The sequence below is a fragment of the Hyposmocoma kahamanoa genome, unplaced genomic scaffold (assembly GCF_003589595.1).
Source record: "Hyposmocoma kahamanoa isolate Upper Pololo Valley unplaced genomic scaffold, ASM358959v1 215, whole genome shotgun sequence".
Classification (NCBI taxonomy): Eukaryota; Metazoa; Arthropoda; class Insecta; order Lepidoptera; family Cosmopterigidae; genus Hyposmocoma; species Hyposmocoma kahamanoa.
In genome coordinates, this window is record NW_020653736.1 from 3,397,052 (window position 1) to 3,414,954 (window position 17,903).

Sequence of the window (17,903 nt, forward strand, 5' to 3'; positions counted from 1 at the left end):
TTAGGCGGTTTGGCATGCTGTACACCAAGTTCCTTATACGATTTTGGGAAATATTCTCCCATTCCTCTGTGAGAGCAATTTTGAGCTCACGAAGCGTGATTGGGGGAGGGTTTCGTTGTTTTACGCATCTCCCTAGCTCGTCCCAAGCATACTCGATCGGGTTGATATCCGGGCTGCGCGCTGGCCACTCCATACAAGTAATGTTCATCTCTTGAAGGTAGTCATTTACAATCCTACCTGTATGAGGTCAGGCATTGTCATGCATAAATATAGCATCCTCACCAAAATTGACCATAAATGGACCAACGTGTTCATTGAGGATTTCATCTACATATCTTTCGCTAGTTAAAGAGCCGTTTTCTATGATCACCAGCTCTGTGCGACTTTCAGAAGAAATTCCGGCCCACACAAGTACAGACCCACCACCGTAGGCTACTTTTTCTTCGATGCATGCTTGCTTGAATCTTTCCCCTGGTCTTCTATACACTCTGTGCCTTCCATCGTGCTTGTAGAGCATAAATTTTGATTCGTCGGAGAACATAACTTTCGACCAATCTTCAATACTCCAATTTACGTGGTTCTGGGCATATCTTAGTCTTGAAATACGATGCCCACGCTCCAGTTTAGGGCCGTTTGCAGGTCTAAGGGGTTTTAAGTTAGATTCAGCAAGCCGACGTCTTACTGTCCATGCACTTGGGTTACTTCCTCCGAGGCGTCGAAACTGATTTGTGAGTTCAGCTCCTGTGAGAAAGCGATTTCGAAACATGGTGTTCACCAAGTATAGGTCTTCTCGTGCTGTGGTACACCTAGTTCTGCCCGTTCCTGGTCTGCGTAGGTTAGAACCAGTTTCTTCGTAACGTCGGAGAACTCTTTGTACTGTTGACAGCGACACACCGACAGTCCTGGCTGTATCGCGCTGACTCCGGCCAGTTTCCACCAATGTAAGTATTCTGGTGCATTCTTCAAGTGTAAGCGACATGATTTCAGCTTAAATAATGAATATTAAGCACTATCAACATGGTTTATGTACCCACATAAATGACAGATTACAAACAAAAGCAAAAACAAATGCTGTAATTTCGTAGGTCCATCTTCGAAAGTGTTCCCTTTTCATATTTGATTTTTTTATGATATAACTTTACAATAACTAAAAAGTTTTAATACCTTCATTTAAGGAGTATTAAATTGTCTATTAAATACAATTTATTGCATTAACCTAGCATTATTAGTTTCCGAGATTTTTCGGATTCTTTTAGTGACCCGGATTCATTGCTCTCGAGTGTATTTTTATTACACATACACTACACCTTCACCGTGTAAAGTTGTCAAAATTGAAAAAGAACCGGTTGCCAGTTCACAGTAGATGGATTTGTTTTGTCAAACAAACCAAGATTCCAGGCCCTTTACAGGTCCCATGGTCAACAGTTGACTGTGAATTGACACGGTTGAACCCACAAAAATAGTTTCATTTCCATGTGTAACAATCGCGAAAACCTAAGTACTCAATAATATGTCAAATATTACTTTTAATTTTGATATTTTTTTTTAATTTTCCTATTATACATCTTCTTTAGTTTTCTATTATTTCCTCACACTGCTTGAGAAAATCACTATGTAAACCTCGGCGGGAACGAGTATTACTTGATTCGTATTAATACAAGGCTTCACTCAAGCTCCGCCTTGTAACTCATACTCGTCCAGCAATCCTTTACTTCCCGACAACTGCAATAATGTACCATATGCGGATTGAAAATTTTCGACTGTCCCAGTAAAGTATGATGCGAATTACCCGTGTTCGAATTTTTGTTGCATAAATGCGGAAATAACGAGTGCTGGGGATTAAGAAAATAACAATTAAAAAAAAAAGCGATCGACGTCATTACTAGACAATCTTGATGTAAAAAGATGCGAGGAAAGAAGACGCAGGGACCTGTCGATGGTTGACACGTAATAAAGCTCCTACTCCTAAAGGTCCTTGCTTTCCTTTTGAAATGAAAGCAAGGACGTGCAGCGGCGTTAAAACAGAGAAGCCCGAAGGAGCCACTCGCCTGAGGGGATGTTGTTGAAGTCCGAGTTGGACGTGATGTGGTGGATGATGAGCGACTGGTGCGCCGACACCCGGCGCGGCGTGGGCGACGAGCACTGCAGCGCCGACAGCGGCGGCGGCGACGTGCGCGCCGGCCCGCCGCCCGCGGTGCCCGCGCGCGACCCGCTGTCCGACCACTCCTGCCGGCAACGCACCCGTCACGGCCCGGCCGACCCAGGGGCAAACCCGCTCGTTCGACAGTAGTGACGAAACTCAAACATTTACTAGGTGTATGCGAGTTATCACACCAAATAAAAATTGTAATATTGGGCACCGACCAAATACGGGACGTGGGTAGTGCCGCGTATACTTTTCTCTTTTTTACATATCACTTTAATTTTTTTTGTCACTTCATTATTAAGGGTCGGTGCCCGATACGGTGTTTTGTAAACCGCAATTTTGTGACATACGTTTTATTTTCAGATTCCTATACTTTGAAAAGCGATAGGTACAAATGCGAAAATTGAAGACATTAGCAGTATAGCCATTAATTATTTACTATTAGTAGAGCTCCTAGTGAAAAAATTATCCAAGGAAGTACTGGCACCTTACTTATTTCTGCCGCCAAGCAGTAATGTAAGCATGGCTACTTTCAGGTTTTGAAGAGTAAAGTAAGAGTGCTGGTGAAATTACATGCACGTGGGACATGTCAACTTATGTGTCAGGGTGACGATCAGGTTTTTGCTTTGAATGGCACTGGAACTGAACTGGAACCGTTTGTTCATCGCGTCACTTGGTTTATGAAAAAAAAAGACCGGTATTACCAATATGCTTACTTTCAGAGAAAACGTTGAGTAACTTTCGTCCAGATGAAAAAATATATATATATAGCGTAAATGACACACGTTTTGAAGTAATCAGCAACGCCATAGCGTCATTCATTGCAAAATTATTAGATTTTTAATTTTTCCGTTATTTTTTTACCTTAGAACATTTTAGAACTTCCACACACCCCACAAATACCACAAACAAATTCTATTTAATATTGTAGTTAATAAAAATCCAAATACAAATATCAACTTTTGCATTCGCATCAGTTCAAAGTATAGGAACGTGGATGAACAGCCGCCCCTCGAGTGAACCGAAATAACGGCAAGTGAAGGAACCGACCCGATCGCTGTCGGAGGGCTCGGCGTCGGGCTCCGGCTCGGGCCCCCGCTCGGGCCTCCGGTCCGGCCCCCGCTCGGGCTCCCGGTCGGGCTCGGGACTGGAGCGCTGCGGCCGCGGCTCCGGCGGGCGCAGGCGCAGGCGGTGCGGGAAGAAGTAGGGCTCGAAGGTGTCGCGCACCCAGCGCCGGTACTGCAGCACGTGGTCGGTGACGCGCACCACGCGGCCCAGCACCGAGTGGCGCGCCAGCAGCGCGTTGTGCGGCGCCACGGCCTGCTGCAGGATTATGTAGCCGTAGTCGAACGCCTGCACACACGGGCACTCAACGTAGGGGCGGTCGCGGGGGCGGTCGCGGGCGCGGGGCGGGAGGGCGGCGCCGTACCTGCTTCACCTGCAGCGCGCCGTAGCTGGAACGGCCGATGTCGTTGCCGGGCGTCAGCGGGTCCTCGATGCACAGCAGCGACGGCCGGTGCCCGTCGTTCATCTCCTGCGACGCACATGCGGGTTGAGCCACGAGCGAGTCGGGGCGGCGCGCGTATTGCTACGGCGCGGGTACCTTTTGTATCTCGTCTTTGGAGACGTAGCAGCCGCCGCTCTTGACGCGGATGGCGGTCTTGACGTAGTTGAACTTGCGCCCGTACAACTCGAAGAACTCGATCAGCAGCACGCCCAGGTTGTGCGGCTGCCGCAGACGCTCCGGCCGAGGATGCAGCTGAAGTCGCGACATTGTGAAATGCAAATTTTATTCAATTATACGGGGTGTAAGCCACGGATATACGTGTACAAGAAAATTGGGAAAAAGCAACAAAATTTGTTCATAACAATATGGCACCCAAACAAATCAAATTTATCAAACACACCTAAAATTCAAACTTTAGTGTGTTTAAAAAGACAATATATTAACCTATTTAGGATGCATTTTATTGAGATTTTTTTTTTTCGGGGAAGTAACTGAAAAAGTTTCGTTATAATTATGAATACTAACAGATCGAACTGAATGAAATTTAGTACACCGACCTAGGGTCATTGTTGTGGTTATATATAATATAAAGCTACAAATCCTGACTCACTTAGAAAAATAGAACGCATACTTGCCGATATGGTAGAAAAAAGATATTTATACCGTTGTATGCGGATAGGCTCCAAAGCAAAGAATCAAATATGAGACCTGAATGTGGAAAACGTAAACGAGTGATCAACGGCCTGCAAAAACTATAATATATGGGGGGGGATTTTTGTGCACTTTTATGAGATACACCTTGGTCAATTTCCGCAGAAAGTAAAAAATGTTCGAAATTCAAATAAATAAGATGGCCGCCATACAAATTCCGAGGCCTTCTATCACGGAAACTATTAGAGATAGGTAGAAAGTGCTGGAAGGAATGTCATAGAGGGTAACAGTGACCACTGTTAATTGCTTGTGTAAAAAAACATTAAGATGGCGAATCCAAAATGGCGGCCGAAGAAAAACTTGCTTCGATGCAGCTGAAAATTGGCATGCGGGGGTCTGTAGTCTTCGAGGCCGTAGGCCGAGGTCTAACGGAGGGCGAAGCTTGAAGCGTCCGCACGCCACCTTACGTAGGTAGTATACGGAGACTAAATTATGAGTCAAGATTTCACAATTGTTCAAAATGTAAGGCATACTTCCCGATGTAGTGGAAATAAGATACTGACAGCGTTGTTATATCTCGACCGTCTCTCTGTTACGATTCTTTTTTCTTGGAAGATATGCCAAAAAGAGAAGTATTTAGGGAAAAAATGCCATGATTAGTACTAATCAGTGTGCCACCCACAAGGTTAAGCACACCCCGTAATCTGAAACCGACCACGCGCCGCAGGCCGAGCCCGACCCCACCATAAGTGGGGTATAGGGCTCGTGGTTTATATAGTTAATTTGTACTTGTAGTGTAAAATTAAACAGATTGACATTTCTTTATTAAACGAAGTTGAAGAAGTGGGAAGTACTGCCACCTTACCTATTCATGCCGCCAAGCAGTGATGTCACCATTACTGTGTTCCGGTTTTGAAGGGTAAGGGTGCTGGTGAAATTACAGGCACATGGGTCTTGTCAAGTTATGTCTTATGGTGACGGGTGCAATGGTAGTGCCCCTCAGATCTTTGCGATTTCAAGCTCTGAGTGGCACTGCAACTGTTATGGACACGCGTGTAGCTTACATACAATCAGGCGCACGACTTGTTAGTGCCATCGCTTCATATTATTAAAAAAAACTAAAGGACACTCTCGAAGCTATAAACGACAAATCAAATCAAACCAAATCATTTTCTTCGTCATCATAGGCACAATAAAGATGACGTACCATCAAGGCATCCGAATTATACTATTATTATTAATTATACTTGTCCAATACTTCGAAATAATAATAATAAAATAACACTAATAATTATCATTAAATAGTCATAAACCACTGATTATAGGCTTCCACCTTCACAGGACCAAGTCTTAAAATCTACAACAGTTAGGACATCAAAACAAAAATAATTTAATTAAGATAATAATCAATGTAAATAAATCAATGTCGTACAGTCACGTTCGTCTCAATAATAAATAATAAATAAGTTAATGTGAAATAAGTTAACAAAATTCCTTTAACGTGTAAAATGATTTTTCAATTAAATACTCAAATAATGTGCGTTTAAATCCCGCCAAATTTTCATTCTGCCTTAACATTTAGTAAGGGCGGAAATACGAAACGAGAGATGTCTCGCCCACACACGCGCGCTCGCTATCAATCCCGACAGAGACGCCAACAAGGCTGTCGAATACAAAAGGCGGTAGTGTCGTCTGGTCGACCCATCCTCTTAAAATTTTCTGGAATACGATTTCTTACATTCTGTTTACAAAAGTAGTGTAGTAAAGTGATAGGGACTACCTGCAAGAAACTGATGCACATGAGGATGAGCGAGTATGAGGAGATGCCACCGGTGAAAACTTCGTTGAGGTCACGCTGCAAAAGGAACTGCTTCAGCACCATCACCAGGCGGGACAGGTAAGGGTACTGCTCCTACAGACAACACGACACGGTAGTTAACGGTAATCGATGGTCGGTCGTCGATGAAAAATTTTCTACCTACTGTACGGTAAGCCCACCACTGCTCGTCTACCGGTTGGTTGTATATGAATAAAAAGCATATCCTTCGTTGGATACTCACTTTGAACTGCTTGATGAGCTCTGCGCTCTTGACGCCACTGCTCATGTTGAAAGAGATGTCCACCTGCAGCCACACAAGTAAATTCACTCTTGTTAATCCGTTTATATCAACCGTAACCACGCTGTCACTCGTTTCATGAAAAACACTGAAATGCTACAAGTTTATTGAATTTTGAATTCCTAATTCAAAATTAAAGCGAATTCCAGCGATAAGATTCAATAAAATCCTCGAACTTCACGAATTGGAAGGACAGTGTACATTAGCTTAGCTATGTTTACAGGAACCCAGGTTCCCATTGTTAAAAATCAGTTTATAGTTGTTTAGATTGGTGCGTGTGTACTCGCCTTGACGTCAGAGTACTTGTCGGTCATCTTGACGATGGGCACGGTGGCCTTCTCCAGCACCTTGATGCTCTCCTTCTCTGCTATATCCTGCACCACTAACTCGCGCTCCAGCGTCCACAGCGGCAGCTTCTCCCACTGTCCTGCAATGCAAAATGCGCATTTTCAATTAAATCCATAGACAGGCATAAAAACAAGAAATAAATACGAATCCGCAGTCGTCTGCAGATCAAATAAACCGGGCAGTCGTTGCTAATAAGTAATAACAATGCATGTCTGTTTGTCAATGAAGCAAATAATTAAATATATTAAACGCCATTAAAACTGAAATTCTTCGCGACACCTGAGTAAACATACTGGCTGAAATGTCGCAGCCGCCGGCGCTGCGGTGTGCCGCCGTGGCCTACGTTTTATATGATATTATCATTGTTACCAAGTCATTATATTGTGATGTACCTTCATGCCGCTAACGACTCCATTCCATTACCACGACATCCGACCTACGAGTCGCGATTCTTGCACAGCGGTGCGTCGAATTCTAAACGCCACAACACTTTATTTGTGTTACGTTATGCAATTTTCGAAGAAATGTATCTTAAGATAATGTGCTTTGGCCGGTTACTAATCAGTGTATGCAGTATTCGCGTTAAATATAAAAACCGCAAATATAAAATGAATCCTAGCTATGAAAGGCTCCCTTTTTTTAAGCTGCATGTTTGCGTCCCAAATCCCTAAAAGTGGTCCCTTTTTCAGCAGTTGATTATAACAGGCTGCATCGCGGTCGCGTCGTCCACACGCAGTTTTGTTTTTGGCGATTAGCAGTTAATATCCAGACGTGTACCCTTCGCCGGTCGCCATTCGCGAGTGCAACGTAAATACAGACTCGGTGCGACTGCGCGAACTCTTAACTCTCGTATGTACGGGCACGGAGCTAACGTGTAACGTGTTAAGCTATTGACAAAAGAGAGTCGCGCGCCGGCGCCGGCGGCGTCGCCGCGACCGAGCCGGTCTGCGCGTGTGATATTACGCCCGCATGACATTGAGTCATGCCGCAGCCGCTTAACAATCGATCACGAGGGAATTCCTCGACTGGCCTGTTTTAATTCAAGCCTGTGCATTGAGTTGACTGCAATATGTAATGTTGGCTGTGTCGCATCGCACCGCGCGACGGACTGCTGGACACACACATTACCACTTGGTAACAACTGCCCATGTTGAGCGTTCGGCCAACTGCGACCTTACCCACGCAAGCTCTTCGACCATTTGCGAAGTTTCCTATCTTAATCCTTTTTTGTGTGAAGCCTCAAAAGGCATTGTGCAAGGCATGCTAACTTATTATTGAAGAAACGCGTCACCAGCAGTAGATCGTAAAGTGGTGTGTTGGCAAGGCGACTGCGATAAAAAATAAACTCCGCGCCACTAATAGGTGTAACAATTTGTTGCACTCTACAGATTATTCACATTTTGTTATTATGATTGTGTGACGCCTTTACTCATTGTTACGCAACGGCATGTGGTGACTTTGGGGTTAACAGTTTAGGGAATTCCTTGGTTTGAGACTAGGTAATTGGTGCCACTTTCTGGCAATTAGCATCAATGTGTAGTGGAAGGAAGTGTATCATCCGTCATTAAAGAAGTAACGTTGGGCTCGCGTCTATAAAATCAGACAGCAGGTGAACAAAAACTGTACAAACGTTACTGCTCCCGTTTAATAAAAGTTGCCTGCAGTCCGCGAAAGCGCGGTTGCCCCAACGAATTTACAAATAATATGCGTAGTAAAATAACAGATAAGGAGCGTCAAAATAGCGCGAGATTACCGCGCCCCGCGTCGTCGCTGCAGGCGCCGGCGCAGGTAAACAAAACAAACATTAGCAATTGCGCAATATTCGCAATACGAACGCCCTTGATATCACGTCGAATGGTAACTCTGATAAAGCGATTACATATTTCGATTAGCATTACATTACATAAAACACACGTCCTGAGGTCAATAGAGGTAATGCTCGGGCGGGGTAAATCCCGACCAAGAGTCGCCTCACTCCTAGCACCATACCAACTATTGTTTAACTAACTCCCCCAGGAGTTACAAACAGGAGGTCCTACTTACAAAAAGAAGGAAGTCGGTACTTCTTCTTCGGATTCTGGCTCAATTAATCGTCACCGCGTCAATTAAACGGCGCAATTCCCATTGAGAGCCCTTGGCCGTGCGAAACCCAACGTCGCGTCGTCGACGCAACTCGAACTAATTGTCAACATCTTGTTGCTAGTACTCATCTGTTCACGGAGACTGGAAATAGATGAGTACTAGTCACCAAACGCACCATAATATTTTTTGCCAATAAAATAGCACTAAATATATGTAAACACTTTGCAACAAAAGTACCGGTACCCGCGTGTACAATAATGATAGTTAGTAACAGTAATAAAACCGTGATATACATATTGAAGAAAATGTGCGATGGTGTAATGACAAATGACTATGTTGTTCTATGGGTATGTTGCTTCGAAGGCGGCAAATGGTATTCATTTCTGGTAGAGGTATGAACTTCTCAATTTTAACAAATGCCTTCACCGGCATGTCAGCCTGTACCACGTTGGTGGCCATAAGCGGTATAATTAGTTTTGGAATATTTGTAATTAATAATTCTTTCTAACCAGTTCATCTGACCAAAAACAAGAAAACAACTTGAGGCTGTTATCGCAAGTGTGCCCAAGGCCTCCACTCCCGCAGCTGATGGCCGCCGCAGCCCGCACCGCGGGAACCGGATTATGCGCTCTACTTTATCGGACCACGTGACACCATATCCGAACAAAACGGAAACAAGTACTTTTTGCATCTCGATACGACTGTAATACCTACATCTGAATTGATTTTTAGGAGCTCTACCGCCCCATAACAGTACGGGAAAGTGATCTGCAATTATTGCAATCAGAAATTGGCACCGGACGTCCCAACGTCATGTTCGGCGGGATGACGCACGATTTACATCGACCGCCGGCGTCATGCGGTGCAGTTTACGAGCGGCGACGTTACGTGCCTTCCAGTTATATAACATCAGCTCCCCTTATAAGCAAGTGTGTCCTGTGGTTAAGAAGGATCCTATCTAAGGAGGATACTATCATAATACACGGCAGAAACCCGTTAACTTTAACGGCAGTGGCAACGGCGGACTACTCACCACTCGTTTGCAAACACCTTGCCACATGCGGCGCGGTGCCGATGCCGCGGTGCCGATGCCGCGGTGCCGATGCCGCGGTGCCCGATCGACGTAGCGCGGTGGACAATCGCTAGTGCGGCGCGTAATTATAGTGCTAAGCCGTAACCTGATGTGATGACGTCACATGTGTTACAACTCAGCGGCCAAGTTATTAAGACTCAACGATAACGATTCTTGACACAATGCACCGGATGTGAACACAAACAGCACTTGTTAAGATTACTGAAGTGTTTTCGTTACAATATACCCGAATAAGATATAAGTCCAACAGTACCAAATTGCTGTAATATACACCTAGCTAAAACCTACTGTACGCAACTGTTCTTAGCGCCATTACGACTATCACTTAGACCTTGCATCTATTCTCAATAATTACTTCAGAAGCATTCGTAATATTGTAGCCGTCTGTGAAACTCAAAACTTTACTGACCTATAACGACGAGGTCAATGTCACTGGTGGGCAGGTAGAGTCCAGTGCGGAAGGAACCGAACACCTCGACGCGCGCTTGCGGCCACAGCGACAGGATGGCGCTGCGGATTCGGTTCACCACAGTCGTGCGCACGAGGTGCTCCGTCTCCGACGGCGACATGTACATGTAGAAGTGCTCGATCTCTTCGTGTAACCTGCGTGGAAGAACACGTACACTCAATAAAAGAAGTTATTCTCTCAGGAAATATACTCCCGGACACATAATTCGAGCCAGCTCGCATTTTTGTCGTAAAGGGCTAGAATACAAAAATAGCGTTATCATCGAAAAAAAAGTTTTCCCCCGGTTTTGCAAATCCACATTGCCAACAAGGACTTATGGAAAAGACGTTTAGTATATTAGTTTCAAAATTGCATAATATCACTCAAACATTGTTTAAGCTTAGGGCACTTAATACTGAAAATGCGTGGTGGCTCGAATTATGTGTCCGGAAGTGTAAACGCTTTTGCAATAAATGTATTTTTTACGTAATTTCAATTACTATTTATTTTATTTTTAAGTATGGAGTATGAGAATTCTCATTTTTTTCAATCATCAATTATTGTCATGTACGTAGTTGTGGAATCAATTGTAGCGTTTATGTAAGAAGAAGAAGTTTATGCATTTTACTTTATATTTGCTTATAGTCACGTATTTATCAATTTTCTACCAAGTAGTGTACCAACACCGTATTTGTTTATAGCCAAGAGCGATGTGCCTGTTGCATACAATGTTTCTAACTACGTTCATTTACTACGCGCGTTATGTAACAGCGCATTTTCAAGTACTCATTCAGTTCCGCGACACTCCAGTCGCAAGCAAACGCCTCTCGCCGTCCGCGTCCATCGTCACTCAGGCGTACACCAGCTACGCTCAGCACTAATCACTAATTGCATAATCTCTCTAAATCGTTCTTGGGCGTGATCAAATGACATTTGACATGTCGCCTCTTGACCTTTTTGTATTAACATGCAATTATGAATTTATAAAAGACCTCAACATTTGAGGAGCCCTGGCATTTCTAATCCACTTGAAAATCAACCTTTTAAGTTGTTCCGTGTACTTAACACACTGGCACATTTGAATTGCGCATTAGCGTGTGTTCGAAACACGTATGGTATGTACTAAATAAGTGAGACTAATGGAAGGAATGTGGACTATGACAAGTAACAATGGTCATGTGAAACGATTGGCTGCGATACGAATGTTTGGCTGGCGAGCACGTGGCTCGACACGCTCGCCTTGCAAGTCTAGGAATGTAAGATTCGGCCTTCGGAAGTAGACCCGTTACTCTTGTAAACCTACAAAGGCAAATTAAACGAACCAAAAAACTTAGCTAATTTTAGATCTTAAGATTCCTAAATGGGGAACTGTCCGTTTCCCCAAAGTGCTGGACAGTAATACAATATCTAGAAAAACCAGGACCAATTACGTATCATTTAACAGTTATTCAGGTTGTCAGGGTTGTACGCCACAATGCATGCGTCATTCATTATGCATTTTTCTGACTTCTTAAGCACGCCACCGGAATGAGTAATGCAACGCGTAACGAGTCGTTCTAACTAGTCGACTCTGTAATCTCATGTGACCTCGATTCAGTCGTATCTTGCTCTTTTAGACTCTACTCACAACCTGAGCAGCTAGTGTTTTACCCGTTTAGCCATTTTACAACACCGCTATTTAGATAAGGGCTAATTTAGATGAATGAAGTAAGACTTAATTATACACAATTTACGTAGAGTATGTTATGGTGAATACACTTTTCGATATCGACAGCGCCGCGCCCTCAACCAGAAACGTTGAAGTAACGAGTTTATACGTTGACATACTGACGTTGACGTATTGGACGCTGAGAGCTACAGTGCGGCTTTACAATAGTACAGCGAGTTGTAGCACCGGGGGCACTGACTGCCATTGACAAGGCCGCTCGGAGCTGCGCGCTCTCCTTTCTTGCACGCTTGTTGAATCGTCGAGCCAATGATCCCCTCTCTGATTCTTCCGTGTAGCGTATTTTATCAACCCTCATATGTACCATAGCTGGGCGCGGGCGTTGTTTGACGAGAAGATTCTTTCTTCGTCGCAAATTAATATTCCAACATTGATGTCGCAATGTTGTTTTGTACTGGACCGGTTTTGCCTACTGCAGGTTGTTTCGATGCTGCGAGGAGGAGCTTATTTTATCCATTACTTCGTTGACTTGAGGGTTAAGAGACTAAGAATGTAGAGGAACATGATTATTATCAAATCTACTATATGTTTGTTAGTAGTAAAACATTGGTGCAGTGTTTTGGCCGGCACAGCGACGCGGCTAAATTTAGCGCTCGGCGTCGACAGCGACAAAGGCGGTGCGGCGCATACGCAGCGACGCAGGCGGTTGACTCAACTCGCAGGCGGCTTATATGTGGGTTACTGTGCCTGAAGCTGTGTTAGTGTAATTACATTGCATTCTGTACCTATTAGCAATGAACATGAAATGGGACTTCACAACTTATGTCTCAAGGTGACGGGCGCAATGGCAGTGCCCATAGGATTTTAGCGATTTAAAGCTCTGTGTGGCACTGCAAGTGTTACGAATAGGCGTGTCGCTTACCACGAGGCGCACGACTTGTTCGTCCCGTCACTTGAAATTATATTTAAAAAATCAGGATCTTGATTGACTAGAACTAAAAACGATTGTAAGTATCAAAGCTGAATGACGTTTTAAAACCTGAAATTTTCACAGCTCTCGTATGACGGGTAATGGATGAGTTACTTTTGATATGCGTTCGAGTTATACATATTTATTTAATACAGTTGATTTAAGTAATATCTTAACATTGACTGTGCACTTGAGATGGATTTCATCCTAAATCTTACTAAGAAAATATGAAACGGAATATTTGGCGCTAAATCGAAAACAAAGTAACAGCAATGTAGGTGGATTTTGAATAGTTAGTAAATGTATTTTTCGATAAATTCCGTCTTAAAACACGATAGCATCGTGTATGCGGCCACTTCCCGTCAAAATCTGCGCCGATCGTCAACGTAGTATTTCCACTAGAAATCTAAATGGATTTTGACCATCTGTTATAAATGTACATATATTTTTGACGCTCGGTAGGTAGTGCGACGGCCACTTCCGTCGCAATAATCTAGTGATTTCGTAATAGTGCAGTTTAAAAACATTACCCACCACAATCAATTTTATTTTGGCCTTTTCCTGAAGACTAAACCGTCAAATGATGAAAAGACCCTCTCAAGTAAATTATTAGTATTTAATAACAATTTTGAGTTATAACTCCAGCAGGGTTAAATTTAAAGTTAAATTTTTGACAACTCTTACATCATGCATAATAAATAAATAGTTTTTTATGCACTCATAATAAATTTATTAATCAAAGACTTTAATGTCGATCTGGCAAATGAGACGGATCTATTTTAGTATAGATCTTTTAGTAGTCTTTTGTATTTAGTAGAGATCTATTACATATATATTATTATTATAGATTGTACAGTTCACAGTGTGAGAAGTACATGTGCACTTGTAAATTACTTGCATTCTACAGTGTTTTATGCAAGATGTCCCGAAAGTAAACGTCAAGCGGGCACCGGGCGAGAGGCAAGGTTATATAAATTTTGGTAAAAATGAAATAAGAAATCCATGTCACTTAATCAAGTGATAATAGGCATATTATTGAAAACCGACACCTAGACCACGTCTTTGGGTACTGTCATTCATTACAAATTTGCAAATTTTGCAGTTGTTTATTTTTTTTATAAAATTTGTGAAAAATGACATGGATAAGAAAGGTGTGAGTATAAAAATGACAGTTGATAGGCGAGAGTGGAAGAAAAATACATGTTGTGCCGACCCCACCTAGCATGGGATAATGACAGGACGAAGAGTTTAAAAAGTTTGGCTTTACCATAATGTAAGTGTGACGGAAAGATGTAATAGAGTGAGATGAATAGTCCCTGAGAGACCTTGAACCCTTTCCTTTCTTTACTGGGGCTGCATAATATTATACAAGCCGAACTGTGCCCCAAAATAGAAAGAAATGAATGCAAAAAGATTCATACTATTTTTTGAGGCGATACAGAGCCTATATTTGTGCCGAAGGCAAACAATATGAGCATTTACTTTAGCTTTATACAAAAAAATGATGCAATAAAAGTACTAAAATAATTCATTTTTATTAAAATTTAATAATTTTCTTTAAATTTTAAAATACAACAATCAACTAATTATTCATTTGACCCACTTACATTTGTTTTAGGATTCCTTTTTTCGATGAGGTCCTTTTGCAAAAAAATTTGCAATTAAATTTTTTATGGAATAAAAAATGGTAATAAATTTTTCCAACTCTAATTCATGTCGTTCAGCATTACTAACTATGTCATACTATCATACACAATTATAAAGCTGATCTCAAAGATCGACTTTACTATTCAAAATTACTACTTTTCTCATAGTATAGATTTTTTGAACTGTGGTCCTTTTAGAACAAAATAAGCAATAATATTTTTTATAGAATGAAAAGTGGCAAGTATTGCACCATTGTGAAATCTTGACTAAAAGGGCCATCTTTTCAAATAACTTGCCCAGAGTAGAGTAGTACGTTTTTTTTAGAATATGAAGTATCAAAGTTAGGTGATGTAATTGTTTTAAACCATGAAACTTTTTTTTCTAACCTGACAACATTCATGAATTGATTTGTGACTGCGACAAATAGTAAGGCTATTTAAGATTACGTCAAAAAATAAACAACTGCAAAATTTGCAAATTTGTGATGACAGTACCTAAAGATGTGGACTATAGTCCATTTGTTTAGGTACTTAAGTAAATGTAAACAATCTTGATACATCTTTTTATTGAAATACATATATGCTTTACAAATAAATAGGTACAAAAATAGGCATGCAATTTCAAATGCAGCGAAATATTTGTATTTTGTATTTGAAGGTAAGTAAAAATCATTTTATAAATGTATATTTTATTAAATAGACATCTCAAGATTGTTTACATTTAGTTAAATACCTAAACAAATGGACTATAGAGTGTTGATTTTGAACATTTTCAAAAATATGCCTATTATCAATTAAATAAGTGACATGGATATTTATTTTATTTTTACCAGAACCGATATAACCTGGCCTCTCGCCTCGACCTCGCTTGACGTTGAGGTCTGGGACAACCTGTATATAATAGTGAATTATGTCACAAAACAAAACAAAATTTCTTCATGTTACACCTCAATCAAAATAAACCACAGGATTAATTGTGTAACTTTATTTTCCACACATTTATCTCTATGTTAGTCAATGTTGTTTATTTTCCAGCTACAACAAATAACTCACTAATTTGAAATTAACTGGGCATACTTGTGTATGAATAATCATGATTAAAGTTGACTGGGACAAGGTTTGAAGCGACACTATTGGTAATAATGACAACAATGCATAACTATGACGAATGCTGCACTTAAGATGTAGGTACGGCATATCTAGTGTACCATCAATAATTGTAATGAGAAGCACAGAGCTCAGCAATTAAGAGTCCTATTTTGAGGAACGTGGGAGGCTGGCACAGGGCCAGTGGCTAAAGTGATGTGTCAACAACCTTGGACATAGTACAATTCAGTGGGACTGACCACTCACTATCAGCTTGTGGCTCAGAGATGTGTCTGAGTATACAATGGTGAAAATTTGCAATTTGTGGACTATTTTTTATTATGTAACTGTCCATACAGTTAATCAACAATTTATAATAGTGGACTTAAACAGAATTATGTATTTTAATACTAAATAACTGCATATTTTGGTCTTTTTGTTCATGGGTTTTAAAGAGACAGAAAATCTTTGTCACTGAAAATGCTGATCATAAAATAAATTTTGAATCAACTTAATACAAACATGTAAAAATTCAGTTTCAATTTTACATTCTTTGTTGACAACAATTTTAAAAATGTTCTACCAGTGTGCTTGCAAATACACATGTCTTATCTTAAAATGTTTACATTAAACTCAACTTGTTTGAAATCCAAGTGAATCTTTTCGCCCTATCATTTGACCTTGTACAACAGCAGGAATCAGAGTAATGTAAGCAGGCTCAGCCAGCCACATTTGAAAGTACAAACACACAAAGTCATTTTTCAAATTGCAAATTAAAACCATTAGTTATTATAATTAAAATCAAAAAGGCGAATGTGTGTGACTGTTTTACATAGCTTACTATTCTTACAATGGTATGCATGTCCCCAAAAATATTATCTGCTTCATAGATGGGACAGCTTTATCTAATTTGACAACTCAATTTCATTAACCACATTAACAAGTGTCTTGCTATATAAAAATAACTACCCAATGTGGAACATTGGACTTTAATCAGAGTATCAGCTACAGGAATGATCTAACAGTACTAATAAATGGGTCAAATAAGGTCAGGACCTTGCATCAATACCTGGAGGAATATAAACATTGCGCCATCTCATATGTTTTTTTGCACTACGCAAGTGAGGCATGAAGATAAAATGTGCTGAAACAGCGCTGCGCGACCAAGATCAGAAGTTTGGTTATGTTCTGACACTGGGGCAAAGGTTGCTCTAAGTTGACTGTATCTTTGCATATGCAAGAAATTTTGCTTAAACCGAATAACGACTCTAAATAAACTTCATAAATATTTTATTCGTCGTGCAGTCGGAATAGTGCCCCTAGCAACGCGCTAAGCACGTTGACAGCTGTGACGGAGCGCATTGCTAGGACATGGATAAAAAACAGAACTTACCCCAGAATTCCTGGCTTGTATACATGGTCGGGCCTCCTCCACGGACACCCGCCGTACTCTCCTATGAGGGCGTCATGATTTTTGTTCAAGTTAAACGTCGATGCGCGGTTATCGTTCACTTTCCTCCTCGCGGGATTAAAGTAGTTATTATTGTTCCTATTTTCACCGTTCACGTCATTTGTTGGTATAAAGTCTTGTCCTTTATTTACATTAGGGTTAGCATTTTCTAAATTTTTTAAGTTCATTTTCTCTATTTCACTTTGAGTTTCCCAAATCCGAAGCCACAGGCGCTTCGCTGGTCCTTCCTGCTCGGGCTGATACCACGCGACGGCGGGATCCATTCAGCCGGAGCAAGGTTCTACTATATGGAATGACACATGCTGTAGCATTTCACATTTATAAAATTGCATTGAAAATGAACACAACACAAAAATAAGTCACACACCACTTTCGAAACATGGACGACACGCGTAAAATTGACAGTTCAACTAGGGGGCGCCATCTTTGCAAAATAAGTTCTGAATTTTTAGTCAAAGTATTTGATTTTAATATGTTCTTGCTAAAAGCACTCCTCCATCCTTATCATACAATTAAAATAATATATTTTAAACTTTATACGTTGTTACTGTTTTTTAAAATTTAATTTTAAGACCACTTTTATAAGCGCTTAATTAAAAAGAATAACAACAATTACTAGAAAATTACTTTTCATTGGCAAAGAAAATTATTGTACACATCCAACCAAGATTT

The 17,903-nt window shown here is 41.2% G+C and overlaps 1 protein-coding gene across 1 annotated transcript; it reads right to left on the reverse strand.

The window, feature by feature from the left end:
• Window positions 1–247: 247 nt before the first annotated feature.
• Window positions 248–17,647, reverse strand: LOC113227742 (non-canonical poly(A) RNA polymerase protein Trf4-1-like). Its single transcript, XM_026460726.1, has 10 exons — window positions 17,154–17,647; window positions 10,354–10,547; window positions 6,709–6,848; window positions 6,365–6,427; window positions 6,085–6,216; window positions 3,750–3,905; window positions 3,576–3,680; window positions 3,197–3,499; window positions 2,049–2,226; window positions 248–741 (listed from the first exon to the last, which is right to left on the reverse strand). Exons 1-10 carry the CDS (start codon window positions 17,492–17,494, stop codon window positions 248–250), a joined length of 2,106 nt encoding a protein of 701 aa, XP_026316511.1. The 5' UTR covers window positions 17,495–17,647.
• Between the last annotated feature and the right edge of the window lie 256 nt (window positions 17,648–17,903).

Bases quoted from the DNA above. Each gene is read 5' to 3' on its own strand.
- LOC113227742 (XM_026460726.1), bottom strand. From the start codon at position 17,494: ATGGATCCCGCCGTCGCGTGGTATCAGCCCGAGCAGGAAGGACCAGCG. The intron at 6,428-6,708 runs GCGAGTACACAC...GTGTGGCTGCAG, and splicing joins ACAAGTACTCTGACGTCAAG to GTGGACATCTCTTTCAACAT. The intron at 3,906-6,084 runs GTAGTCCCTATC...TCGCGACTTCAG, and splicing joins TGTGCATCAGTTTCTTGCAG to CTGCATCCTCGGCCGGAGCG.